This window comes from Lissotriton helveticus, chromosome 8, assembly GCF_964261635.1.
Source record: "Lissotriton helveticus chromosome 8, aLisHel1.1, whole genome shotgun sequence".
NCBI classification, from domain to species: Eukaryota; Metazoa; Chordata; class Amphibia; order Caudata; family Salamandridae; genus Lissotriton; species Lissotriton helveticus.
The window spans coordinates 1,189,972,783-1,190,000,522 of record NC_136069.1 but is presented as its reverse complement, the minus strand read 5'-3'; the positions used below and the strand labels follow the sequence as shown (position 1 = coordinate 1,190,000,522).

At 41.5% G+C, this 27,740-nt stretch overlaps 1 protein-coding gene across 2 annotated transcripts in view; it reads left to right on the top strand.

Moving 5' to 3' along the window:
• LOC144773229 (E3 SUMO-protein ligase RanBP2-like) overlaps positions 1–27,740 on the top strand; it is an 827,846-nt gene that overhangs the window by 558,771 nt on the left and 241,335 nt on the right. For both annotated transcript variants that reach the window (XM_078658128.1, XM_078658127.1), the window contains exon 21: positions 15,400–15,561. In XM_078658128.1, the coding sequence (XP_078514254.1) occupies positions 15,400–15,561 (162 nt within the window). The remainder of the gene's footprint in view (positions 1–15,399; positions 15,562–27,740) is intronic.

Here is a 27,740-nt window from a genome sequence, read left to right as displayed (position 1 = left end):
GGTTAAAGTTAAACAGAGCCTCAGCATCAAAAAATGGATACTGCTGCCAGAGACACGTGTCTGACCTCCTGTTGCTGGACGAAACTCCGGCAGGGGAGGCCTGGACAATAGGTTTCCTGTCCAGGGATTTGCTGGCACCTTCCCAGACAGGGGTTTTGTGTATTGGGGCAGGGAGGACTGCATTCAGTGAATGCATCTAGACACTGTCTGGGGCCCGCAAGGTGCTCCATGCATAGCTCGGTTCAAACCAGTTGCTGGGGCACTCCAGCCCCAGCTCTGGTGCGAAACTGGACAAAGGGAAAGGGGTGTAACCACCCCCTTCTCAGGTCTACCCATAGGAGGGACCTAGTCAGGTATACCCACCCCCATCCTTAGTATAAGTATAGGAGCTGTGTCCCTGGTACTTTAGATTATCCTGTAGGAATCTTTGAAAGACATATCTTGGACCTTCGACATTCCATTCTGACTGGAAGACGAAAGACATCTCCCTTGTGGTCAAGGAGTGACCACCCTGTGCAAACAGGCACCAACAGCAACTTTGCCGGTCTGCAGTTTCAAGGCTCCCGTTGGAACCCGAAGACTGCGACTCAAGAACTGGACTTCCAGACTTCTCTGACCCCGATCCACAGCCAAGCAGAGACCCGTGGCGGACACGAGAGATGTGGGACCAGACATCTTGGACATCCTGCATTTTGCTACCTGTACTCCTTTCCTGAAGCCTCAGTAAGTTGTGCATTGGGGTACGAGAAGCCCCAGTCCCGAGCATCATTTGCACCGAAGCTCGGTCCCCCACACTCCGCGAGTGTCCCGTGGGCCCCGCCTTTACATTTGTGCTCGACGCGTCTTCCCGGTTCCTTGCCCGTTGGCTAGTGAGCCCCCTGAAGACGCCATCTTGAATCTAACTTGCGATCCTGGTTGTTCCAGACTTGCTCCAGCTTCCCTCAAAAGGAGAAGCGCCACTTTTCCTCTGTTCGCCTGCAGCACTTCTTTGCAGCTCTCCATAGAAAACGACTACGAAACTCGACACGAAAAGACACCTATGCACCCGGTTTCCCTGGGTGAGGTAACACGAGTACTCCGGTGCTCCTGTGGGTCTTGACTCTCGAAGTGTCCTAGTTTAAAAGGGTTCCATCCTAGTCCATCCGGATGAGTCCTTAAACTGTAAATTTGTAACCTTTACAAACTCCATAGAAAGTCAATAGGAACCCGTGCCTGTGTTTAGACACTGCACACGGCTCCCGTGGGTCTCCTACTTCCTAACCTTTGGTTGCTCAGGCCCTAGGCCTGCTTTCTAACTCTCACGTGGTACTTATACCACTTTCTTAGTATATGGTTTGTGAGGCCCCTATGGCATAACGTATACTGTGCAACTTATCGTATATTAACTGTGTGACTTGTATTGTATTTTTACCTCTGACCTCATAAAGAGTGCAGAGGGGTTGTGTTTAGATTAAATACATATATATTTGATATATACCTTGTGTGGTGCCCCTTTCATTTGGTATTCAAGGGATTATATATGGTAAAACAACTTGCTTAACTCGCCTACTGAAGTCTTAGTCTGAAGACTGCTGGTTCATGCTACCACTAGGATAGCTTTCTATAAGGTTGACTTTACAACCACCGTCAATAAAGGCCGATTAGACTGGTACAAGGTGCCCACTAGAACTAGTGGACATCATATGCCATGCTAACTTCTCACACACAATGTGTCCATTTTTTACCCAATTTGTAGATGTGTTTGCAGCCTCTTGACAGGCTTGTCTGCTCCAGGGCTTGTGGCCATAGCCCAGAAGCATTATGGCACCCGTTGTAGTGCTCCAAACACACACTAACACCTTCCGTCAAATGATGGAACATTTGAGAGGAAGGAGGAGGGACCTGTCAGCACAAGAAACAGATTTCCAACTCCAGGTGTTGAACACTCGCAGGAACAGAAGCGGTGTACACCAACAGGAGTGCTGCTTCTTGAACGGCTGCATTCACTGCATGGAGTGTGGCCTTTGCCTTCGTGTATTACGGTGCATGTTGTCAGGCACGTGTGGTGCAATAGATTTTGTTGTTCTTGTGTTCTTTCCCTCTCTCTACTACTTACTGATGGAGGGAGGATCGGCAAGCAGTTGTATGTTGTTACTTCAGGGTCCGATACCTTGACTTAACACTATCTACAGCTGCTTTAGCAAGGTAAGTGTTCACTATATTATACCTCTACTTCAACCGTACATTTACACTACATCGATCCTACTCTCAACCTAACAATACCTGTTACACTAAATGTAACTGAATGAACTTAATGTACAAGAGTAATCTTAATCTAACCATACATTAAATCAGATAATAGTGTATTAAATGTAATTAAATAAGTAGCCTTAACCTTAAAATGAGCCCTTTTTCTAAATTAAATTGTAATAATTTAAATACTGTGATTATTAATTAATTTTATCACATATGCTAATCTTAACTAAACCCTTCAATAAATGTAAATAGAACTACATTGAATTCAATAAATTGCCTAAAGTTCTACCTGACCGTAAATGAATTTACTGAATTAACTTATCCTTCCTTAAATCTCACTCTAATTTAAATTAATTTAAAATAAATGAGTAAAGTCTGCAGCTGCCACTTGCATAAGCAGAACCCCCTTAAAACTAAATGGCAACAAGACAGATGTTTTGCTCTATAGGTGCACTCTATTTGGAACTCAGCATGTTGGCCTTAAGAGCTTGACAACTTACCTACACCAGCCTCTTCTGCTGAAAGCTTGGGTTTTCATCTTTGACTTCACCCTATCTTTCAAGGAACAGGTGAGCAAGGTATCCTTAACCTACTTTTTTATTCTGTGGGTTTTATAGAAAATAATCCCTCCTCTACCCCACAGTTTCAAATAACTGGTAGTGCAAGTTCCCCTACTTTCTTGCTTTGATGACTGGAACTTCTACCTAGGCCTTCAAATTGTTATTTTCAAGCGCTTGCAACTTATACAGAACTTGACTGCTCGCCATATTTTGGGCCTTCCTATCTACTTTTCCATCGCCAACCACTTGAGGAGTCTTCCCTGGCTTCCTGTAGGGAGATGGGGTCTCTGCAAAACTCTGTATTGGTCACTGTTTTTTCTGTAACAGCATTTACTGACTTGCAACCCTTCCAAGTTTTTTCGCTACAACTCAGTCTTCTTTCACTTTTAAGAATCCTTTGAGCATACATAGGCAACTGTTCCTTTTTTCTTATCGTTGTCCACATTGAAGTGTCTCCTACCACCATCCACCGTTGTAACCATTTCTCATTTTGTCATTAGTTAACTTCTGTTCACTTGGTTCAGTTGCCCTCCACAAGTAATCCTACAGCACCGGGAAATCCCAGTAGGTATAGCGCATGCTATAAATAAGCTAATATAACTTTAATCCTAACCCTAAATTAATTTTTCAAAAAGTAAATATCCTAGCAGTGGTATTCTCCATAGTGGTAATTTTGATGTGCTTAAAGTAGTATGACGGTAACGTGTTAACATTGAGGATGTGCTCTGCAGCAACTCCAGCGACAGAAACTAAACTACAGAGAAAGGGAACCTGGAAGACTGAAGCAGTGGGCTTACATTGAAACACCATTGCTTCAAGAATTGCAGCAAAATAAAGGTCCGGCTTTCTCTTGCTGCTGATAGATACAGGGTACAATTCAAAAGTCTTTTTGTGTTAAGCCCTTCCTTCAGCCCGGATCTCAAAGTGTTTGTTATTGGCTCTATGCACCTGTGCATCCTGTGTAATTAATCTGGTCTTACTACACTAGGTTTTCAAATGAGCATAGAGTTCACGGCAGTAAATGAATGTCGACTTCTATCCCTCGGGTGTAGGGTTAGGAGCCGGAGGCATTGGGTATAAACGTCAAACCCGAATGCAGACCAGACCCTCAAGCTAATTAATGCAGCTTTCACAATGACTGAGATGAAACCCTGCATGGTATACCATGAGACGACCCAATGCTTAATGTAATATACCTACTAATAGTCTTATACACTACCCCTGCTGGGCACCCGAATACATTCTGTTTGTTTGTACATGCTAGGGATCTGTTGTACGAAAGTTATTTCCCAGCTTGATTTGAAAGTAACTCAAGAGACGGACACACCTGCAGCATCACAGCTCTTCCTCTCCAGATGTTTAACAATGGTCCTAGGTTCTGCACTGATGATAGCCCCTTAAAGAGTAAGGGTCGAAATGCAGTAACACAATAGGAGGTCCAGAAAGGAACGTGCAAGAATGACTGCCGCAATAAAAATAAAATGCATGTGATTAAACAGGATTTTTTTATATTTTGTTTCTTCTCATAAAGGCTAACCTCAGGATACATCAAGAAACAAGCATTCGCAAAGCCAGTAGATCTTGCGTTTCTTCCCAAACTTTTGGCTTTGTCAGTTCTTATTTTATTTTTCCATGATTTGTGCAAAACCTTTTTTGAGCAGGCTACCCGGGCCTCATCAATCCGAAAAGAAAAATATGACTGAAACCCCCCAAAAATGTTTTGGGTTTCAGAAAACACATTTTAATTATAGTAGTCCCTAGCACTTAAGGAAACTGTTTTGTGTGTGTATGTGTTTCTTGTTAAAGGGCAGAATGTCATCACTCAGAGTGAAGATAGTCAGTGGCCGAGGCATGCAGAGCTATTGCCCCTTGCTGTGTGAGCGCAAGAAGAAGAATGTGAACGACACACTAACAGAACAAGGGATGAAGAGTGCTTGCAGAAAGCCCCTATGAGAAAGTATATTATACTTATAGTTTTAGTAAAATCAAGTCAAGTCAAAGTAACTTTATTACGGCCAACATGGCCCAGAAAGTGCATAATTTACAACGTTCGTTTGCAAAAAGTCAGCTAAAAAAAAGAACTTTGATTAAAATCTCATGACAATTACGAAAATTAAAAGGTAGTTAAAAAAGCATTTTATAAATACATAAAATCAGGGTTTTAGTCTTTCTCCCCTTTTTTGGGAGAAAAAGAAAGGAAGGGTGGCTAATCAACACAGAAATATGTCACAAATCCATAAAAAAGATTTCATTCAAAGTGCATGGTGCGTATTGTTTTTTTTTTCTTAAAACCAAATATATCAGGCTAAAACACAACTACAAAAAGGGAGCAGGAGTGCTTCAATTTGGAGGTGCATTACATTGTAATAAATTAGTGCCCTTCAAATAACTAGTTCTTATCTGCTAGCGCGTTTGAAGTTTTAAGAAAGACCCTTCTTGTGCACCACATGGAGAACAGGAACCCCGCCACAGAGTAGACAATTGGGATGTTAAGATCGTATTTCAGTATCCTGAATGCTTCGATACAATGTCTACTACCTAGATTTCTGCAAATCTGTGCTAGCCATCTTTTTCTCATTTTACTATATCCCGTACATCCGAAAAAGACATGGAGCTCAGATTCCTCGAAATGGTTACAAGCAGGGCACCTATCCTCATTTTGCAGTTTCCACCTAGAGGTCACAGAAGGCAGGGGCAGAACCCCAAATCTAAATTGCAAATAGAGTTTTCTAGCTTTTGGAGGTTTAATAAGGTCGAGAACCCTTTCAAAGACACAAACTGTCCTTAATTTCCAAAAAGGATAAGGTTGATTTGCCTGTGTTGGAATTAGAGTGTAGCTGGGCCATTCTATAGTTCTCATAAATGATCTTTATTTGTTTTTTTGAGAATTGGGGACATGCTACCTCAGAGTCAAACCAGCATTCCCCCAGACCCATGCCAATTAGCAGATGTTTGACATGGGAAAACCAGGGAAGCCTAACAGCACCCCTAATCTCTAGAACTTCGGACAGTTCTTCTCTATATGTAGAAAGTTCGGGGGTCGACCATAAGCGGCGCAAGTACAGAAGGGGTCTAAGGCATAGGACTGCCTCCTGTTCCATCAAACCCAGATCTAAACGGAGAGGAACTAGAGGAGTGCTACGCGGCAATCTAAAGAGATTCCTAATAAATTGGTTCTCAATCTGCAATAAGGACTTGGGCCTGCAGTGACCCCAGAGTTCTGCTCCGTATAATGCACCCCCACAAGCCTGGACCTTATAAATTTCCAACGCCGGGCTAACAGCACTCCTGTCTGAATTATTAAAACCTTTCAGAATTCTCCCTGTTGACTGAGCTAGTTTTAGTGTTGGCTTCCCTATATGTGCCGCCCAATCCATGGTCTCAGTGATTGTAATGCCTAGATAGATGAACGATGTTACTCTTTCTAGGGGTTCATTATTTAGTAGAGGATTTGGACGAGTACTCTTTGGTTTATTAAAAACCATAAATTTTGTTTTCTGGAGGTTGATCTCAAGCCCTCTTTCCTCACAGAACAACTGAAATCTGTCCAACACCCTTTGAATCCCCATAGGAGATTTAGATACCAGAAGTGTATCGTCAGCAAACATCATAGCTGAGATTCTTCGTGAAGCCAATTTAGGGGCATCTAGATCTTTTTCTTGTAACAATACATTAATCGGGTAATTTATATAAAGGCTGAACAAAGTAGGGGCGAGGACGCAGCCCTGGCGCACACCTCGTTTAATTGGTATGGGGGCCGATAAATTTCCATCCCTACCAAATCTTATTTGTGCAAAGTTGTTCTCATGCAGACGTCGAATAAGGTGTATAAGGTACGCCGGAGCCCCCAGCTCAAGTAAGACAGACCATAATTTTGCCCTGGGCACCAGGTCGAAAGCTGACCTCAGATCAACAAATATCAGGTACAAACTACCCCCCTCCAGACAAACCGTCTTCCAGTGGAGTAGTTGCAGTCTTAATACTTGATCCAGGGTTGACAGTTTTTCCCTAAACCCTGCCTGGAGCGGAGAGAGAATACTCATCATCTATCCAGGACTGGAGTCTGAGTAGTAACACTCGTGCAAAAATCTTTTGAGGGATATCTATTAGATTAATTGGTCTGTAATTACTTGGCAATAAAGGTGAGCCCTTTTTAAAGATGGGGATTATTTCTGCACCTGTCCAACTTATAGGTATCTTCATGCCCATCAAGATTGCATTGAAGATAACCCACAGACACGGGCCCAAATGTCTGGCTCACTCCTGAAGAGATCCCCAGGGATCTTATCCAGGCCACGGGGCTTTACCTGGGCCTATTTTCTCTATTGCAGCCTTTACTTCCTGCAGAGTTATAGTTGGCCCAGGGATGTCATCCGAGTGTTGATCACATGGGGTCAACTCTAGGTTCTCTGTTTCTTTGTACAAAGATTCAAAGTGTTCCCGCCAAACCTCTTCTCCTAGGGACGGTTCTAGTGCTCTTCTGGGTACTGTTGAACCTGAGTTTACAATTCCCCAGAAAGTTCTCATATGTCTTTCCCCAAGAGAGGTTTTTAATAAATCCCAGTTTTCCAGTTCCCACCTATGTTTAGCTCCCTGGACGGCCTCTTTATAGGCCCTTCTCCGAGTTTTGAGTTGCGGACGATCATTTAATTTAATTGAGACCACCAGTGCGCCTTTGGCTTTCCGACAAAGTGAATTGTACCATGGGTGGGGCACAGGCCTACTGTTTTCTTGTTTGCTTGGGCAAAAAAATTCTAATACTATTTTCTTTAATTTTTCAAGGTTAAGCCTGATCGCCTCTTTATCCATGCGGTGCCTATTTAGATTATATAGGGTGGAGGCTTCTAAAAACACCAGTAAAAGAGCATCATAAAGGGTGCCCATGTTTTCCTGCGATTTGATAAAATTGACCCATCGTACTCGCCTCCTGCAGTTAGATACTGTTATCCCCTGGTCGTTATGAAAATCTGCACAATGCAGTACATTAGGGGTAACTGCGTGGAGGTCACCTACTAATGTGTCATGGTCGCTGTCAAAGCGGGGAAAATTCTAAAATTAAGCATCCTGTCCCAGTGGTTAGTATTTAGCAGGATGTAGTCCTGTATAAACCCTCGAACTATGGAATGTTGAGGCAGATGATGTGTCAGAAAGTGATCTGCCATTGCATGCTCTCAGTGAATGATTTAAAATAAGGCAATTCATCTGGATTACCAGAGGTGTCCATTTGCCCCAAGTGGGCAGTCAGATTCCGGGATTTCGAGGAGAGAATCCGCCTCGAAAATACTATCACAGTTTAAGCCCTCTAAGGGCTCGAACTGGCAGTTGAAATCCCCTACTAATATAACCATGTTTTTTGCAGGGGTGCTGGATAGAACTATATCGAGCTCCTCGAGGGTAGGAGACTCGGTGTAGGTCTTGAATAAACATTGATTAGTGTAATGGGGCTGTGCAGAGAAAACTGCAGCTGTACGCATAATGTCTCTAGAGGATGTATCTTGTTGGACTGCCGTACAGCCGAGATGGACACCCACCCATATAACTAATCCCCCCGAGGCTCTTACAACACCCGCAGAGATTGCCGGAATATGGAATGAAGCAAACCCTTGCATGGTAACTTCACCTCTTGCCCAGGTTTCCTGGAGCATACAAATGTCAGGTTCTGCAATAAATGATCTCCACTCTGGGTCATCTAATTTACTATTAATGCATGCTACATTCCAGGACAGGATTTTAGTAATTTCTGGCTGTTTTCGTATTAACATTCTTCAGAGCCCAGAGATGGCAGTTCTTAGGTCCTACAATTGGGGCTACTTGCACATCTACCTTCTCTGAGCTTCTCGCAACTGGGGAGCAAAGAGGACCAGCTAACTGGGCGAGCCCATCCCCTATTGGGATACTGGTTCATGAACCGCTCAAGTACTCTCTGCCCAGATCTTCCTGCCTGGGGCGATAGGGCTCAGGAAAACGCACCCCATTTTCAAGATCATCTAAGTTTGCCAGCTTCGCCTCCTGTGCTACTACTGAGTCAGCCAACTGTCAATCTACCCCTTCAAGGGGGCTAAACCTATTACCAATAGGTATGTTGAAGGTATGTTGATTTGGCCAGTTTTGGCCAGTATTTAGCGAGTGATTGGTATTATGGGATCTCCATCTCATATGGTTACCATACTCGTACCTCGGTGATGCTCTGGGAGGGGTTTCGTAACAGAAGTCGCTATGGTATGTTAGCCAATGTACACTTTTGTTTTTAAGCTCTTGGTGAGATTCTGTCTGACCCTTTCTTAGCTCGGGTATCCCGTCCAGAATCAACACATACGGAGTTGATGCCGGCTGGAGATTTATATTTGGAAGCTTAGAAAGTTGGTCAATTTGTTCAGACAGAGAACCTGCTACTGGTTGACCTTTCCCAACAATCTTTTCAGATTCCCCAGCGCTAACTGTTATCGTTTGTTGGGCCGTTTTTCCCTTTGCTTGATTTGTGATAAGATTATCAACCCCTTTTTCCATAGTAGACCTCGCCTGTAATTGGGCGCCTGGAATTATGTTAATTATTGGCGATAGTACTCTTCTGCTCGTGGTAGTATTGGGTTTGTCTCTCATTGGGGTGTTTGTAATATTACCACTAGGGTTATTCTCCTGTCGAGACTTACTCTTGGTTGCTGCTCCCGTGACTAATATTGATTTTAGGCCTTCCTAATATGGGCCTAAGTTCCTCTTTAACGATGACTCTCAACTGGCTCTGTAAGTTAGTTACCAAGGCTGACACCCACCCGGGCTAATTATCAGTTTGTACAGTATGGTCTCCTGTTAAATTGGTCATCGGAGATTTTACTAAATCTACAGTGTTAGCTTGTATTTTTTTCCGCTTTGCTGGTGGCTTTGCTTTTGGTCTTGGCTTAGCTTTGGTATTTCTATCTAGCCTAAGGCGGGTACTACCTGTCTGGAATTCCCTATTTGTGGTTGCTACATCTGTAGGTAAGTCACTTGACAGCTCATGTAATGATGGTTCTGTTTCATCAGGGGAATGGGGAATCAATGTACTAGTGGCTAAGTTAGGTGTAATCGATAGCCTCCTTTCCGTTCTTTCAATTTCAGTAGCTACTGCCCCCAGAGCTTTCACAAGCATCCTGTCAATTGATGTTTGTTTCTGGGCAGGTGTATGCTGGGGTGGTGGCAGTTTCTTTTCTGGACAAACCTTTTTTCCCATTCTACAATATACCAAGTTGGAAAAGGGAGTAAAAAAAGAGTAATAATTGAAGTTTAAAATAGCTATGCTAACAAAAACAAACAAAACTTGTAATTAGCAATATGTCTAAAAAAAATTACAGGTCCTTATTTGAGTAAGGTTAGCAATTGGGTCTAATGATAATTCACAATGGCTTGGGGCCGAGTGAAGTTTCAACAGTACCTTATTGTCCGTTGTTTCTATTGCCAAGTGCAAGGGGGGTGGCCCAGCCCAGCCTCTTCTGGCCCGCCCTTTTCCCGGGCTTAGCCCGGCGCTGCCCGCACGCGTCCCGCGACGCGAGAGGAGCGTCTCTCCTTTGAGCGCCTCCGGGCGCGGAAGTGGGTGTGTGGAAGGCTGCAGGGGGAGCTGGGAGCTGTAGTCTCGCCCCTCGGCGGCCGCGAGATGGTTTGATCAGCGGCGGGTAGGGAGACCAACAGCAAGCATCCCCCGAGCTCCTGCAAGACGTCCGGGCAGGTAAGCGTTCCTCCACACCAGTGACAACCCCACCAAAAGTGCTGCCAAAGCCCCCGCTCTGCCGCAGGAACGTCTCTCCTTTGAGCACCTCCGGGCACGGAAGTGGGCTTGTGGAAGGCTACAGGGGGAGCTGGGAACTGTAGTCCCCCCCCTCGGCGGCCGCAAGATGGTTTGAGCTGCGGCGGCGAGGGAGACAAACAGCAAGTACCCCCGAGCTCCTGCAAGGCGTCCGGGCAGGTAAGCGTTCCTCCGCACCAGTGACACCCCCACCAAAAGTGCTGCCAAAGCCAAAGTCTTGAAATCAAAGTCTTGGTTAACATCAGATCTAAAAATTGCTATTGTTTCCTTATTGATGGTGAATGATAAATGGAACTCCCAGCGAATAATTAAATGTATGCAAGTGTATTCAGTTGTCCATACTGTACTGTTAGTTGCAAAATGTACTTATTCTGCACCTTTAATCACTTTAAACATAAGCCAGTTAATAGAAGTAATCCCACAAGCACATAAGTCACTTGGCACACTGTTGGCATATGTACTATTTTTTTCCTTAATGATTTGTACCAAGGAATAGAACACAAAAGTGATAAAGCCTATTTAGCTGTACAAAGAATGGAATAAGGTAAGTTGATAGAAGTGGGCATTGGAGTATGTAATTGTTATTCAAAATCTATACCCAGGGATCGCTAGGTTCCTCCTATCCTTTAAAAACGTGTTTTGTCTCTCCCTGGAAAGCTACTAACAGTAAAGGGGGTCATTATATATGGATAGTGTAAGGTCGTAGCTGTTAATTTGAATCTTGTGACCTTACAGTTCAACTTCAAATGGCCAGATCCAACCAGTCTAGGTGAAAGGAGTCACTATTATGAATTTAAAGTTACTATTCATGAGAATGCCACTTTCAGGTCTGATGTGATCTGCCGATTTTGCAGAATAAGGAATCCGAATTCTACAAATCAAATTGGAGCAATAACTTACTTTAAAGCGGAGGGTCAGACGAAGCCAGATGCAAGCAGAATCCCAGTAGTTAAGACGGTTGCAAAAACAATCTTAGTAAATTCACAGGGTTAAGGCAGACAGGTCAATGGAAGACCAGAAATGTACTTCCTTGAGAAAGCGGCATGGAAGCAGCAAAAAGAGTTGGCTGTGATTAAGATGAGTGTGGTACAATAACACTATTTGTAATAAACATTGATAAATAATATTATTGATAGAACCTAATCAAACTTAAACTACATTTTAAAAATTGCTTAGCAAAAGTTTACTTAAGAATATGTGCTCTTGGTGCCAATGCCCACGTTTGTAGTGCTCCATCCATGGCCACAGTTTTGCTTTTGATTGTATGTAAGCACACAGCACGTCCACCAGAACTCGAATAAGATTGTGTTAACCTGTTCAGTTGAAGGAAGGCTCAGCAGCTATATATAATTATCTGCAAAGACTGCACTGTGCATGGAGGCCAACAGAGTGAGAAAATATTCTTAGCATCATAGTCAGTGCTTTATTTCTAAAACCCCATTTATTCCTTGGGAGCCCACGGCTGCCTAACACCAAAGCTGATTCAACTGAATTCCCCCTCAAGCCTCTTTCTTCCACCACCATTATCTGCCTGCATAATTATTTTGTTCTTTTTCTGCCCCCTCATCCTCCTCTGTCACTTTTTTTCTCCTCTTTCTCTTCTCCTTTCCAGGCTTACTTTTCTGATTTTCCTTCTCTGATTTTGTGCCAGTAGTTGGTGCTTGTGGACACAGGTGCTTCTTTTTGGGGACAAGGAGAAACTTATTTTTCAACATCAGACATTAACTCGAATCAAGCACTGATATTAATGGTTTATGAAAACAAGACAAATGCAGAAAAAACAGATGACTAGGTACACTCTTGCATGCTGATATTGTTGGTGCCTGCATTCCAAAAATCTCAGTACACAAGGATGGACACAATTGCATAAGCCTCTCTTATGGAACTTATGTGGCCAGGCACTACTTCCACCATTTAATGGTAGGGTATAGTGTGTGGTAGCATGTGGGTGAAGGGGACCCGGAACTATGTGTTGTGTTTGTGCAGACTTTGGGCTATCAGTCACACAGTAGAGGTTTTTGCGGACTATGCTGATCCTATGTGCCAGATGTGTCTCTTGGTAGGTGCATTTGATAACTGTATGCGCGATTGGTGCTGAAAGGTGTAATCCGAATGCTTTGTGTAAGTCAGAAAATTTGACATTCGAAAGCCACTGTACTGATGCATATTTTCAAAAATGTTATGTACAGATCGCAAGGAAATTAGGTTTGCTTTGGCATGCTATGATTTTTATCAAATGTATTTTACTTAAAAGTTGTACTGGAATTGTGAACCACTTTTTCTAGTCTTTACATGTTTATTATTTTACCTTTCTTGCATTCTTAATCCTCTGTCACTGTTGTGAAACAATGATACCTACATGAACAGTGAAAGAATGATTAACAATTACTGTGCTTGTAAATAAAATATGTAGTAAGATAACACCTTCTAGTTTCAAATCACCCCTTTCATTCCAATTCTTTTTCAAAATAAGTGTAATTTTCCAGAGTAGGGTTCTGCTTTGGGTAAGGTGGGCGCTGCACACATACAAGGATTTAGTAGTAATCTTAATGAAGCTGTGAGAAATTGGTCACAGTCCCGGTTGGGCACACAGGTCAAGGATTGGTTCGCTAGTTACTAACTGTTTTACTGCTTTCCCGACAAGACTAGGAGATACAATCTTCATCTGTGGGCGAAGCACATCTTTTCATCAATTAGGGACTGACTCTGCACCCACTGCTTAATTTGTAAAGTGCCGGAGCCCAAGGATTTGTTCAGAAGCCCACAGCCCAAGCTACCGTAGGTTGGAGAGTCGAATTTCCAAGGCTGTGTAGTTTTGTTTGCACCTCATGCCTCTTCCTTCAGCCAGGCTCCTTGTCCTTTTATCTGACTCTTGCAGGGTCCTGCTTTTCAGATTGTCGTGTTTTTCCTTCTCTCTTTTTTCACCCCTTGTGTGTGTCTCTCTCTCTCTTGGTCGGGGTCAGTGTCTGGTAACGAAAAAATGTACCAGCCCCCAAAAGTGAGTCCCAGTGGCCCAAACTGAAAAACCTGGTTCACATTAGGCACTCAATGCACCCAGCTGTAATAGTGACACATTTTTGCATTGAAAAATCCTTAGACTTAACTGCCTCATATTGAAACGCTTATTGCTTGAGAAATATAGGAACCTGTGTAACCTGAGAAGGGTTGATAATATCACAACTCTGTAATCTGGTAAAAGATAGCTGTCCATGCATATGCAAAGAGCAATACCGTCAAATGCTTTAAGTCGGAAAGACCATGACCGCTGAAATGAAGATGCGCCACTATTGCATTGTATGGGGCGGCTATATGGGGTCACAGCTGCGACTATAAATTGCAGTTGGAAGAAAATTCTTTCCTGAAAAAACTTTTATGTTTACCCACCTCTGCCGCCACTGTATTTATCCATCGGGAATTAGACATCAATTATTTGAATGATCTTTTATCCTTAAGACCTTTAATGTTATGGCGCTCCATGTGGCTCCAGGACGAAAAGACCCTCAACAGATCTATAATTGAGGATTGTCTTTCATTGGACTTGTACAGGAAAATCCCATGGATATAATATGTCTCTGATTGTTATTTACAAATATTTAATCTTAATGTCTTGATCGACCCTAAAGCTGCCTTGACGACACCAAAAGCTGAGCTGAAAGCAATATTTTTGGCAAAGAAGAGGGCTTCTGCCAGTCGGTCCATGTTAACTGTCACATTTTCTAGCAGATATTCCCTCACAGGTTTTCCACCATACTTCGCACTGGTGACCAGGCAATCGCATAAATTTGTCCTGACCAGATTAAGGTTCGGAATAGTACATCATCTGGTGGCGCTGCCTAACCTTAAGCAACATCCTAAAGGACCTTGTCTGTGTGACGGTATATCAAAACAGAGCACCTTGCACTTTTTATTAATATGCCAACTGTACCTGAACTTTCGAATTATGTACCTAAAACCTTTGTTTGTTAAATATGGGGTACGTACAGTTGATAAGGCAATGAGTCTTATTTTTAACATGAAATCTGCAGACATATGTTTTTATACTGCTGTGTTTTTAAACAAATCTATTAGTGTGCGTAAAAGCATGACATTTTAGTGTATTTGGTCTGTATTCCATGATATTCATTTTTAATTGATGATTTATGTATCGTGTACTTTTTACATGTGCTTTTATGGTCATTTCTTTTGTACCGAATAAAGCTTCATGAATTGAATTGAATGGAAGGTCTAGACCAGCTTTTAATACTATTTTACTGTGTTATGCTCTTCTTAAGCTTAACTCCCTAGTATAGCTAAATGTTTCCATTTCTAGATTTCAAGACCTCTGTAAAATACATTATTTTGATTTTTTTTTTTTAAACCCATGACTCATATTTGTATACAAGGGCCAACACAACGCAAGAGGATTTACCATGCATTGGGTGCCTGCCGCTTGCAGTTCCCACTGTGTGTCCCTGTATGCTTGTGCATCGTTATCAGATGAAGTTAGAGTCTTCGTTCCTGTTTAGGTGTACACTTTGGAGCATGAGTTATTTCAGTTGGTCAAACACACGTGAAAACTATGATTTTAGTTGCCATGGAATCAGTCCTCTTATAGCGCCTATGCTTGTTGCATCACATTCATATGGGCAATGGAGTAGCTCTTTAAGAGTGCGACTGGCTTAGAATATGAACTCTAGAACATTCCATTCAAGATATTTGTTATACAAATTGTAGAACTGGCACCAATTTTACAGTTAATTGCTTCTAACTTATAATGCTATTTGTTATTTGTAAATGGCAACTATTAAAATCAGAATTTTTTTTCATTGTTTTGTTATTTCATTACAGCTGAAAACAAGAAAGTAGCAGGCTCATCGGATGATGTCATGTTTGTATCTGAACTCCTCCCTACACCTGAGCAAAAGGCCCTTGCAGAAAGTCTTCAATTGCCTGTCACTTTCTTCTGTTACAAGAATAGACCAGACTACACTAGTGATGATGAACCAGATGGTAAAAATGTGCAACTTTTTTATTTAAATAAATTCTTCTTTTTTTTTTTTTAAATAAATGTCACACTATTATGGTGAAATATTTGGGTGGAAAGAACAGTCGGATGCTAGGAACTTAAAAGTGCCAACAAATAATCCGAGAAAGGTTATGCCGATAAATTAAATTCTAGTACTTCAATTACTTCCTGGAATGTCCTGGATGAATACAGAAATTGAGTATTGTGGGCCTTTGATCTTGTTCCAGTGATAACTGTTTAGATATAAGGACAATAAGGAGAAGTTCCTGACTACCTGCGATAGCTTGGATCATTCACCTCATCGCACACATCTCAACTATTTTCTAACCAGTATACTCTTAGCAATTTACTTTGTCAATCATGCCTTTCCTTCAGTGTGCTTAACCTTCTTGTCCCCTATAAAATGTTTTGCTTTCTTCATTCTAACCCCTGCTACTTGCAACTATCATAAGCAAAATCTAATAAGTAATGCCGCATTTCTTCAATTCTGCATTGTCATTTTTGTTCATTTTTCTCTTGCCTACCCATTTTATTCATAAAAAGCTGCTGTAGAAAAAAATAGATTTTTGCATTCTTTAATTTTGTAAGTACACTGCGAATATTTTTCAATTGATTGCAGTCAAAATTCTTGAAGAATTTCTATTAAAATGTTTATTAGGCTAAATATGCAATGCATCTGTTAATAATTCAGGAATTTGCCTAAGAGTTTAATATTAGCTTAAACACAATATTCTTAAAATCAATATCAAAGCATCCCATCGCACTTGTGGTTTGGAATGTGCTGCAGTACATGCTGGCTTCATACATTGAGTCAATTTGTGAGCTGCAGTTGATATAGAGAACTCATATCTGCACTAGTGGATCTATAGTATAGAACAGTTTATATAAAATAAAAAAGTCAGATTGTTTCCAAGAAAAACAAACCAACAATAGCATAAGCAAAATAGGTTTTTTTTTAGATATCGATATTTAAGCCTATTTCTTGGAGAGAACAACATTCTATGCTGAGTTAATATTAATTAAAAATGTGCTGTAGAATCTTTTTCTAATGAAATTATTTAATGGCCCTTTAGTAACACAAAGGTAAATAGCTGCTTAATTTAATTCACGTGTACTTTGGCAGACAAGTTGTGGAATTCTGGACCAGAGACCTATAGCGGTGGCAGTCTTGTGTGGCTTTAGTCGTATGTGAGTTAGAAACCAACTAACCATGCAAGTCTACTGTCATCCCGAGGCACCAACCTGAAATAACACTCATTGCATGTGCTCTGAGACATTTGCAACAAGGATTATTTCAACAGTGGCCTTTATAAAAAATTCAATATTGTGATACAATCTATTACCCGCCCCTTTAGTAAAAAATTATAAACATTGCTTAGGTGCAGTTGTTTTTCAGTCCCCGCTTTACTACATTCAGAGGCTAGTCTTTTCTCGTGATAATTGCTGATAGTGATTTCTAAATTATGGTACTCTTTATCGGCTCAGGAATATCATGGGATTGTGCTTCTTTAATTGTGCAGCATATCCAATCTTCTGTACTCCGGTTCCAACGTATAAAAACTCACTATACATTTTAAATATCTATGAAAAGGCTCATATCTGTATTTGTGAGGTTCATTTTTAAGACTAGCTGTTTTTGGATTGTTGGGAGTTCAACTAGCTAACAGTTATTGTTCAGTTAAAAAGCTACTTGTGCTGTTGTCTTAAATTGATACTGGTATCTTACTGTGAACATCCCTCATGCGACCTAAGCAGTTATTGTATAGGATAAGGTGCCTGCATGTATTGCTGCAATCAGTTAAAAGGCAACATTAACGTCCTTCGCTCTTTACGACCACTTTGTGATGTTGATTACTGTGTATCTAATTAGGTCAAGAAACGTATGATTGGCAAACCTGAGAGACATTAGCAGGCAATCATCCTCCAGTGCTTCCTAGACTACTGAAGGGTCAATGTCATGGGTGGCTGCTTCCCAGTTTGTGACATTTGTCTGGCTCCAGTAGTGGAGACCTAAGAGTACCACCCTTGTTTCCTCACGATTTGAGTGTCTGACCTCTCACTAGTTGCACATAGAATCATTGTCCAATATTTTCCCTACATCAGACTTTGCCATAATAGGTGGAGTACAAAGCTTGTTGGCTCACAAAGTCTCGAGCAAATGGACAATTTTGCTTTGTCCCACCTATGGAGCTTTTTGGATGTATGATACCAGTAGATAGGAGCCTGATACAGATCCGCCCTTCTTTTCACAGGCTGTATTGCCACCCTAGCAGTGTCATAGATTAACCCCCCCTCATTCATCACCTCTGCCTAATTCTCTCTACCACTGTTGTTTGCCCTGAGAATTTGTGATTGATTTGACACTCGTCATCTTGTGTGTGTGTGTGTGTGTGTGTGTGTGTGTGTGTGTGTGTGTGTGTGTGTGTGTGTGTGTATGTATATATATATATATATATATGATTTCTGCTGTGGTCTCCCCTTTTCATCTATTTCGCAAATTTCAACTCCTCGCACAGTGTTCCTTCTGTCACTGCCTGGTGGTCTGCTCAGTGTCTTACTAAAAAAATATTCTCCACTTCTGGTAGTTTAATGTTCATAGCATGTGTTGGCTGCAGATACACATGCTATACATACCCTTGAGTTTTAATGTTGGATCCGGACTCTGCAATTTGATTTTCTTGAGAAAGTCTTTTATGGTCTGTCGTGTATCGTATCTCCTCCTTCTCAAGACATTGCATATGTTCAGTGGTTCCTTTCTTAAATTATTATTTTCTGCCATCTGGCGCAGATGGACTGCGTCAGCTCTGTAATTTTCGACATCCATACGGCCTACGTATGACTGAGTCAGCATGGCTCCTGCAAACGTTGGAAAGCAATAGTCTTCCACATCATTGCCTTCCACACCTGTCGAGACAGTTTGCTCTGGGTAAAGGAGGCTAAAAAAGACCATTAATTCAGGAGGTGCCTTGGGTCTGGGGCAATGTAAGCCTATTCAGACACCTTCAAAGTCTGTATTCTCTGCTTGTCGCCGGAGCACAAGGAGTAGGACTATGCTGCGTGCAACTTGTTTAAGAAAAAGAAGATGCAGAAAAGCAGGCACCATCAAAGGCTAACCCATAATAGGGAAATGGCAACAGAGGCAGAGTTCTCCCAAGAAGAAGAGCAGAGTGAGGCTGGGCTAGACAGCAAGGTAATGGTATGTAGTCACCAGCCCACACTACTTTTCTCCGATGGTTCTGGTAACAACGTGCAAGTTGGAGCGACAATGTACCAGACTTTGGTACCAGGTCAGGGCCCAGGATGAGGACCACTCCAAGAGTCATAAGTTCAATTGACCCACCTGTGCCAAAACAATAATACATAAACCTCCGCCTCCATGCCACAGTGTGCCATAGCGGTCAGGCTCTCGTTGACATAGAGAGCAAGCCTCGGAGCAAAGACAGGACGAGAACGTTCTTAATCCCGATCGGGTGAAGAGGTCTACAGGGAGGGATGGAGCCAATAACAGGTTGACATTGGTTAGGAAACAGCCATTGACATCGAACCACACATCGGCAAACACCTACACCAGGCTTTGGCTCAGAGTAAAGCGTTGGTTCCAAATAAACGTTTGCTGTCGAGCCATTTAGACTCTGAAAGCGCATTGATTCCGACAAAGCCTAGACCACACAGCCACTCTTCAACATCAAAGGCGACCCTGGTGCGAACAACCCAAAAGACAAAAACGCCTTCCTCAGCAGCAATACCATTACCAGACAAACATGCAAAACACTTCACAAGCCTGTAATGCAAGAGGAAGAAGGCAATATATCTGAAGGCCTTCATGAGCTCAAGAAAAAGAAAAGTCGTAAGGAGGCATCCAAAAGATAAGCACAGGATTTGGATGTAATACAGCAACTACCAAAAAAGGTAGCTACTGAGCATAGGGCCGAAGCCCCAAGCCATTAAGTAAGCCATCATCACCACGCACAAGGTCACCCTCACCTACCCAGGAAATGGAGGGAGGAGACCACCCAGAACATGTGGCTGATTACTTTGACTCACAGGGAGGCACAGCACATAGCCACAACCCATGGGACGACTATGATGTGGTCCTCCCAGACACTGACATCAAATCAATTTTCCCAACTAAGGCATCTCCTCCTGGTGATACCTCTTCATGTGATTCAAAGGGCAGCCACATATCACAAACTGCCAATACACACCACAGAAGAAACAGTCTTCCTAGTGGAAATACTTTGCTGAACAGAGAGAACAGTCTAATACCTCCCAATGAAAGTATCCATGCTTATAGTCTCAAAAGACATTTTTAAAGACCCAGTAAAATCAAAGGTGCTTATGCCCAGAATTGAAAGAAAATACCAGCCTTCATCTTTGCACCATCTATACATCAGAGGACACCCTGTTGCAAACTACTTAGTAGTAACTACAGCACATTAAAGAGCTGCATCACAGAGTTCAGGGGACTCACCACCACCTGATGAGGAGAGCAAGCTCATTGATGCTGCAAGAAAGAGCGTGGCGCCAGGACATGCCAAACACTGGAGTGTGCGTGCTACAATTGGTTCTGTTGGGTTTCTCAGTTGCTTTTTAACAGTAATTCGAATTCAATTTCATCAGACAAAATGAATCAAAGATACACCACACAATATACTTATACCAACATATATATATATTATGTGAAAATCTTAAATATGGCTGCTATACAATCAAATTCATAACAAACATTGAAAAGAAGTTTTTAGACAAAGCAAATAATATTTGTGACAGAAATAGTGACAGAAATGTGCAACATGAATCCCATTTCATGAAAATCACGGTGTTCGTCTTTTTTAGATTTCAAGTGGTTCAACTCCCACCCTACATTAGTTTCACAATTGTTTTAGATAGGGGGTGTGACTCAAGACATGAAATAGATGTAGTTCAACGTTTTGACCCAGGACGCATGTGTTATTGTAGAAACATCACAGAGGGTCTTCATCAGGACTTGCAGCAACGCATATAGACAGCCAATGAAAGTGGTGGACTTGTCCAGTTCTTGGATGGAGCTTGAATGCGATTATTCAGATAAGGTCCTTATTCAGTGCAAGCGATGTGCTTGTTGTCCTTGTGTGATTCCATCTGGACAAATGATTCCCGTACTAATGAATCCAGTATGGACGGCCTGAGAATATTCCAGGAATTGGCCTTAATAGTGCTAAATGAATTGGCATGGACATGGCCCTTTCGTGGTCTAATATGGACTGCAAAGATGAACTGGCCGGTATAGTAGCCATACTTATGACAAGAAGTTCACTATCTCTCTCTCTCTCTCTCTCTCTCTCTCTATATATATATATATATATATATATATATATATATATATATATATATATATATATATATATATATATATATAGAGAGAGATATATATATGTGTATGTATATGTATATATATATATATACACATATAAGTGAGGGTACATGTGTGTATATATATATGAAATATGGAACTCTTTTTACATATTCTCGTTTTTAACATTTTTTGATACATAGTTTTACCATTAACAACTCTTAGAGAATCTTTAATTATACAATGCAAACATCTATGAATTTATGCAACTGTAAAGAATAATCAATATGTAGCATCAGGTATCTGTTTTAATGGTAATGCGGCTTTTTCCTTGCACTTAGCACCTCTTATAGGATTTTTACACTCATGCACTTTTTGTACACTTATTGCACTTTAACTCTCGCTGCTGTAATGCATTGTTTTGCACAAAAGTATATATCATATAACATTCGAGGTTTTAAATAAACCTTCTTAATATGACATTATGGAATGTAATTGGATTTAACCAGGAATTGTATTGTTTCTATGTACTATGTGCTAAAAAAAGCAAAGAAAGACTAACCACGTTAGTATGTTTTCACTATTTGTTGCTCACCGGTGATCACCACCAGGGGGCGGTGATGCTGTCACTATAAGCATATAAAAAAGCACTATTACTTCCAAACATGTTGCAGCGTAAACAAGGGCTTTCGCAGCTCGAAACGCGTCGCTGGTTCTGTTTCTGTAATAAAACCATCTGTTGCTGACTTTGTTGGTCCGTTCCTCATTAATGCTGGCGCGGAGGCGGTGTCTGCGAGCGAAGAGCGTGCTGAGGAGGAGCTTTAATTTCCTATATATATATATATATATATATATATATATATATATATATATATATATATATATATATATATAACCTACTGGCGGTCGCCAGTAGGTATATATAGTTAGGATTTTTTTGAATAGGGATTTCTGAAAATTCTATGTTGAATAACTTTGGCGTTGATGGACGGAATTGGCTGAAATTTTCAGGAAAATGGCACATTTTGTTTCTGAGCGTCCCCTGAAAGTTTGGGGGGGTTTCGTCAAGCGGGGGCCGAGAAAAAAAGGGGGTCCCAAAACGTGTTTTTAACATTCAGTTTTCCATAGGGCGGTTGGACTCACTTTTAGCTCAAACGGCTGAATGGATTTCCACAAAACTTGGCAAAATTGTAGGGACTGGCAGCCCGATGTGCCTTTGCTATGTCTCAAGATATATGCTCCAGTGGTTTTTACGAAAATTAACTTTGAAAAATATATATTGGGCTACGTTGGGCTATATATATGTTAGAGCCCAAATGTAGCCCAATGTAGCCAAAGATGGCCACCAGAGACAAAAAAAAACAAATGTAGCCCAAATATCAGCCAGATGTAGCCCAACTATAGCCCAGTGACAGAATGTCCCAGAGTGTTCTAAAGAACAACTAGAGCGCTAAGTCTTACTTATGACAAAAGTATGGCACACCTGAAGTCATCTTGATTGGAATAAAGTGTTAACACTTAAAACATTTAATTTGCAAAGGAACAAAATGAGGGGGTTCATTTTGCCATAGAAATTATGATTAGTGCTGAAGAAAGAAAAATTAGGGCACATTTTGAGTGACTTCTCAAATCCTCTTATATTTCATTAAAAAAAATCTGATATGCAGTCTCCCAAGATGGCCACCAGAGACAAAAGAGCCCAAATTTAGCCCAAATATCAGCCAGATGTAGCCCAACTATAGCCCAATGGCAGAATGTCCTAGAGTGTTCTAAAGAACAACTAGAACGCGAACAGTCTTACTTATGACAAAAGTATGGCACACCTGAAGTCATCTTGATTGGAATAAAGTGGTAACACTTAATACATTTAATTTGAAAAGGAACAAAATGAGGGGTTTCATTTTGCCATAGAAATGTTATAAACATATATTAAACATATATATATTCACTGAAAAAACCATAGGTTATAGACCATATATAGTTAGGAATTAGCATTTACAAAACCTTGAAAATTCACTGAAAAAACCATAGGTTATAGACCATATATAGTTAGGAATTAGCATTTAAAAAACCTTAATTTACTCACACAAAACCATTGAAATTCCATATATAGTTAGTTGTACTAACTATATATCGCGCACCCGCAATCCACTGCTGATGATGTCACATATTACATCATTCATGACATGGTCAGTGACATCACTGATGACATCACTGATGACATCTCAAATGACATCACTGATGACATCACTGATGACAACATCCAGTGACTGTATGTTTCTGGATGATGTATTTAGTAGGTGCATGACTGACTGTATAAGTGAGTGATTAAATGTGTCTCACTGAGTGCATGGGTTAGTGACTAAACTGTTTTAAATTGTGCACCATTGTGTCTGTTGTTTTGTAATCTGATGCATGTGTTGATCATTAGCTATATGACTAACTATATGGGTTATTGATTAGTTGGCCAAGTATTTGTATGGGAGACTGAGTGTGTGTGTGGGTGGCTGGGAGGTGTATGACTCTGTGCATAGATGTGTGAGCAGTTGATTCACTAGATGTATGGGTTCAAAAGTGCATGTGGAAACAGCTGTATGGGCGGTTTACTGTGTGCATGAGTGTATTGGTGAGTGAATGGATATCTCAGTGCTACATGTCAAAGTAAGTACATATGTAAAACACAGTACATGTGGTAGTTGACATATATAAATAACTGTGCATAAGAGCCAGTGAATGTGTGAGTGGCTGTATGGATTATTGTGAACTTGTATCAGGGATTGTATAACAGAGTAAATATGTGTTATTATATGTTTCAATAAGTAAGGTGTGTTTAACTATATAGTTTTCGGAAATGGAGGTGTGATTGATTCTTTGCAAGACTGATTAGGTGTGTGAGTAACTCCATGGATGAGTGACTGTTTACACTGAGTGTATCTACGTTTTTATTAGAGTCTGAAGAGGTTCATCGTATCATCACATGAATGATGTCATGAGTAATGTGAAATGAGATGTCATCAGTGATGTCATCAGTGATGTCATTTGAGATGTCATCAGTGATGTCATCAGTGATGTCACTGACCATGTCATGAATGATGTAATATGTGACATCATCAGCAGTGGATTGCGGGTGCGCGATATATAGTTAATACAACTAACTATATATGGAATTTCAATGGTTTTGTGTGAGTAAATTAAGGTTTTTTAAATGCTAATTCCTAACTATATATGGTCTATAACCTATGGTTTTTTCAGTGAATTTTCAAGGTTTTGTAAATGCTAATTCCTAACTATATATGGTCTATAACCTATGGTTTTTTCAGTGAATTTCATAGGTTTTTTAATAGCAAATCTTTATAAAAATAATACATTTTAAATCTAATTTTATATTTTATAATTTTTTTATTTTTTTTTAATATTATTTTTAGTGCGCTCCCGGGGCGCGGACAGGTGAACGCACGGGTAAGCGCAATCTTGCGGCGCGCCCCGGGGCGCGTACTAATGCGCGTCCCGGAAGCGCTATTGCCGAGAACGAAAACAACATCGTGACGTATCGCGTAGCCGCCACGCCTTGCGTCATAAGACACGTATCGCGTAGCCGCGAGATGCGTCTTATGACGCACCGCGTAAGCGCACCCGGAAGCGCATACGATCGCGCAACGTAAGCGCCCCGATGCGCTTACGATACACGCCCGGGACGCGCCCCGGGGCACGTAGCGTAAGCGCGTCAAACCATGTGACTTTAAAATAACACTTTTCATTGGTTCAGAACTTTTTTTTTTCCAAATTGTGTGAAACCCACCCATTTCTCTCACTATTGCTTTGTACTTGGAGAGAGCAAGAGCTGTTGTGTCTACTCTATCTCCTACTTTTCTGATCTCCAGCAATGGCTGCAAGAGAGTCATCCAGCAGTGATTCAGAGGGATTTTTAGATGAGGACCCTCCTCAGCAAAAGAAAAAAACCCATTTCATCTGGAAATTTTACGAAATCCCAGAAGGACAGAAAAAAGTCAACGCTCCCAAAGTAACATGCAAAATATGTGGGAGTAGTTTATCCAGAGGCAATCCTCTGAAAAAATATAGTTTTGGGAATGCTAATTTGATCCGGCATGTGAAAAGAAGACACCCTAACAACTTTGCCAGGGAGAGTGTCAGAGAGATGGCACGGAATGTACCCACAGATGGCGGCAGCACCTCCACTGGTGGAGCAACACCTTCGGGACCACCCCGTGGAAGAATGGTTCCTAACATTCAGCCGGTGTTTGCGGGCATCAAATTTTTGTGCAAAGAGTGTGACGAACTGCTCTGCTATGGGGAGCAGAGTGTTGAACTGATTGCCCTAAAGAAACAGCAACACCGCTGCTCTTCCAGTCCCTAAATGTTCAAATTTTTTTGCTCCTGTTGAGCAGTTTTGGAATCCTTGTTTTTGTTTTTCCCTTGAAAAAAATCCAAAAAAAATATAAAATTGTTTTAAAAAGTCTAAAAAAATATAAAACAACAAAAACAAAAAAAAATATATAAAACAACAAAATCAAAAAAAAAGTTCTTTTCAGAACTACCTCCAATTTTTAAAAAGAAGCTTTATTTTTTTAAAAGTCTGTCATTTTTAATCTCCATGGTACGCTCCCCCGTACGCTCCCCGGTGCGCGTACCGGGCGCTCACCCCCGCGAAAATCGAATTTTTTTTTATTTTTTTTTTCACCCGCGGGAGCCTTTTATGGCCCCCACATGAAACCTAGGGGGTCAGGGGGTGTGTACCCTGCCCCTCTTGCTCATTTCCCCCTTTGATTTTTGCCACCTCTTGTGTCTCAATCCTACCGAGACACAAGATGGCGGCCGCTGCGGACTGTTTCGAATGTTTACAGACACCCGAGAACCAATCAGCTTGCCGTGCGCAAGTCGCGTGGCGCGCCTGAAGCGCTCCCCGGTACGCGTACCGGGGAGCGCTCCAGGCGCGGCTCTAGATATATATCTTTTTTTGAACGTTAATTTCTCAAAATCCACTGTAGCACATATATTGAGACCTACAAAAGGCACATCGGGCTACCAGTCCCTACAATTTTGCCAAGTTTCGTGCAAATCCATTCAGCCGTTCGGGCTAAAAGTGAGGCCAACCGCCCTATGGAAAACTCAATGTTAAAAACACGTTTTGGGACCCCCCTTTTTTCTCGGCCCCCCCTGGACGAACACCCCCCAAATTTTCAGGGGCTGCTCAGAAACAAAATGTTCCATTTTCCTGAAAATTTCAGCCGATTCCGTCCACAAACGCCAAAGTTATTAGACATAGAATTTTCAAAAATCCCATAGGGAAAAAATCCTAACTATATATACCTACTGGCGACCGCCAGTAGGTAATATATATATATATATATATATTCAGAAAGTTCGAAATCAACTCAGCATACGCCCACGCTGACAACGAAAATCGAGAAAAGCCGCAAACTCCGTGCTCTCGTTTCCAGTGTTATTTATTTGTGAATAACAGCCCACCAGTCGCCATGACGCGTTTCGCCTCAGCCGAGGCTTGATCACATGTCATGTCGCCAGTAGGTATATATAGTTAGGATTTTTTTGAATAGGGATTTCTGAAAATTCTATGTTGAATAACTTTGGCGTTGATGGACGGAAGTGGCTGAAATTTTCAGGAAAATGGCACATTTTGTTTCTGAGCGTCCCCTGAAAGTTTGGGGGGGGTTTCTTCAAGCGGGGGCCGAGAAAAAAGGGGGGTCCCAAAACATGTTTTTAACATTGAGTTTTCCATAGGGCGGTTGGACTCACTTTTAGCTCGAACGGCTGAATGGATTTCTATGAAACTTGGCAAAATTGTAGAGACTGTTTGCCCGATGTGCCTTTGCTAGGTCTCAAGATATGTGCTCCAGTGGATTTTGAGAAATTAACGTTCAAAAAAATATATACATCTGTGACAGCGTCCCGGTTAGCGCCCCGGTTCGCGTACCAGACGCGTAACGGAACTTCGCGAGGAGAAGCGGATTGGCTCTCCGGTGACTGTCAACATTCTAAACAGTCCGGAGCGGCCGCCATCTTGTCTCTCGGTAGGATCGAGAGACAAGAGGTGGAAATAAACGAAGGGGGAAATGAATGAAAGGGGGCAAGGTAGACCCCTCCTGACCCCCTAGGATTAATGTGGGGGCTATTAAAGGGCCCCGCGGGGCAAAAAAATAAAAATAAAAAATTCGATTTTTCGCGGTGGAAGCGCTACCCGGTACGCGAACCGGGTAGCTCACCGGTAGCGTAACGGGAGTCCGCCATCTTGTGTTTCGGACGAATTTAGTCACAAGATGGAGGATAAACAATGTTGGGAATGGGTATAAGGGGGCACGGGAGACATATCCTGACCCCCTAGGTTTTCTGAGGGTGGCTGAGGAGGCCCATATATGTAAAAAAAAACACCTTTTTTTTTCAAATTTTCGCACGGTTAGCGCCCGGTCCGCGCACCGGGTAGCGTTCCGGAAAGCGTAACAAGGGGAAAACCAAGGGAAATATTAAAATAATATTTTAGAGTGCTTTGAGGTAGGGTAGCTCTGAATAGAGCTGTTGTGTTGTGTGGGTGATGTAAGTACCAACAAGTAGGTACCAATTGAAGAGTCTAAAATTCAATGTACACCGTCTCCTCTGTAGATATTTTGTATGTTCTAATAAGGGTTATTTAAATGTAAATGTGTGGAAAAGCACTTCATGCTTTAAAGCAATTGTATTTTTGAACTGATTGTTCTTTCCTCTTAGTCCTCCTCTTTGTTTTTTCTTTTCCCACACTCTTCTTCAGCATGATAGTTGATAAATTCGTTCCCTCAAAAAATTTATATACATAAAAAA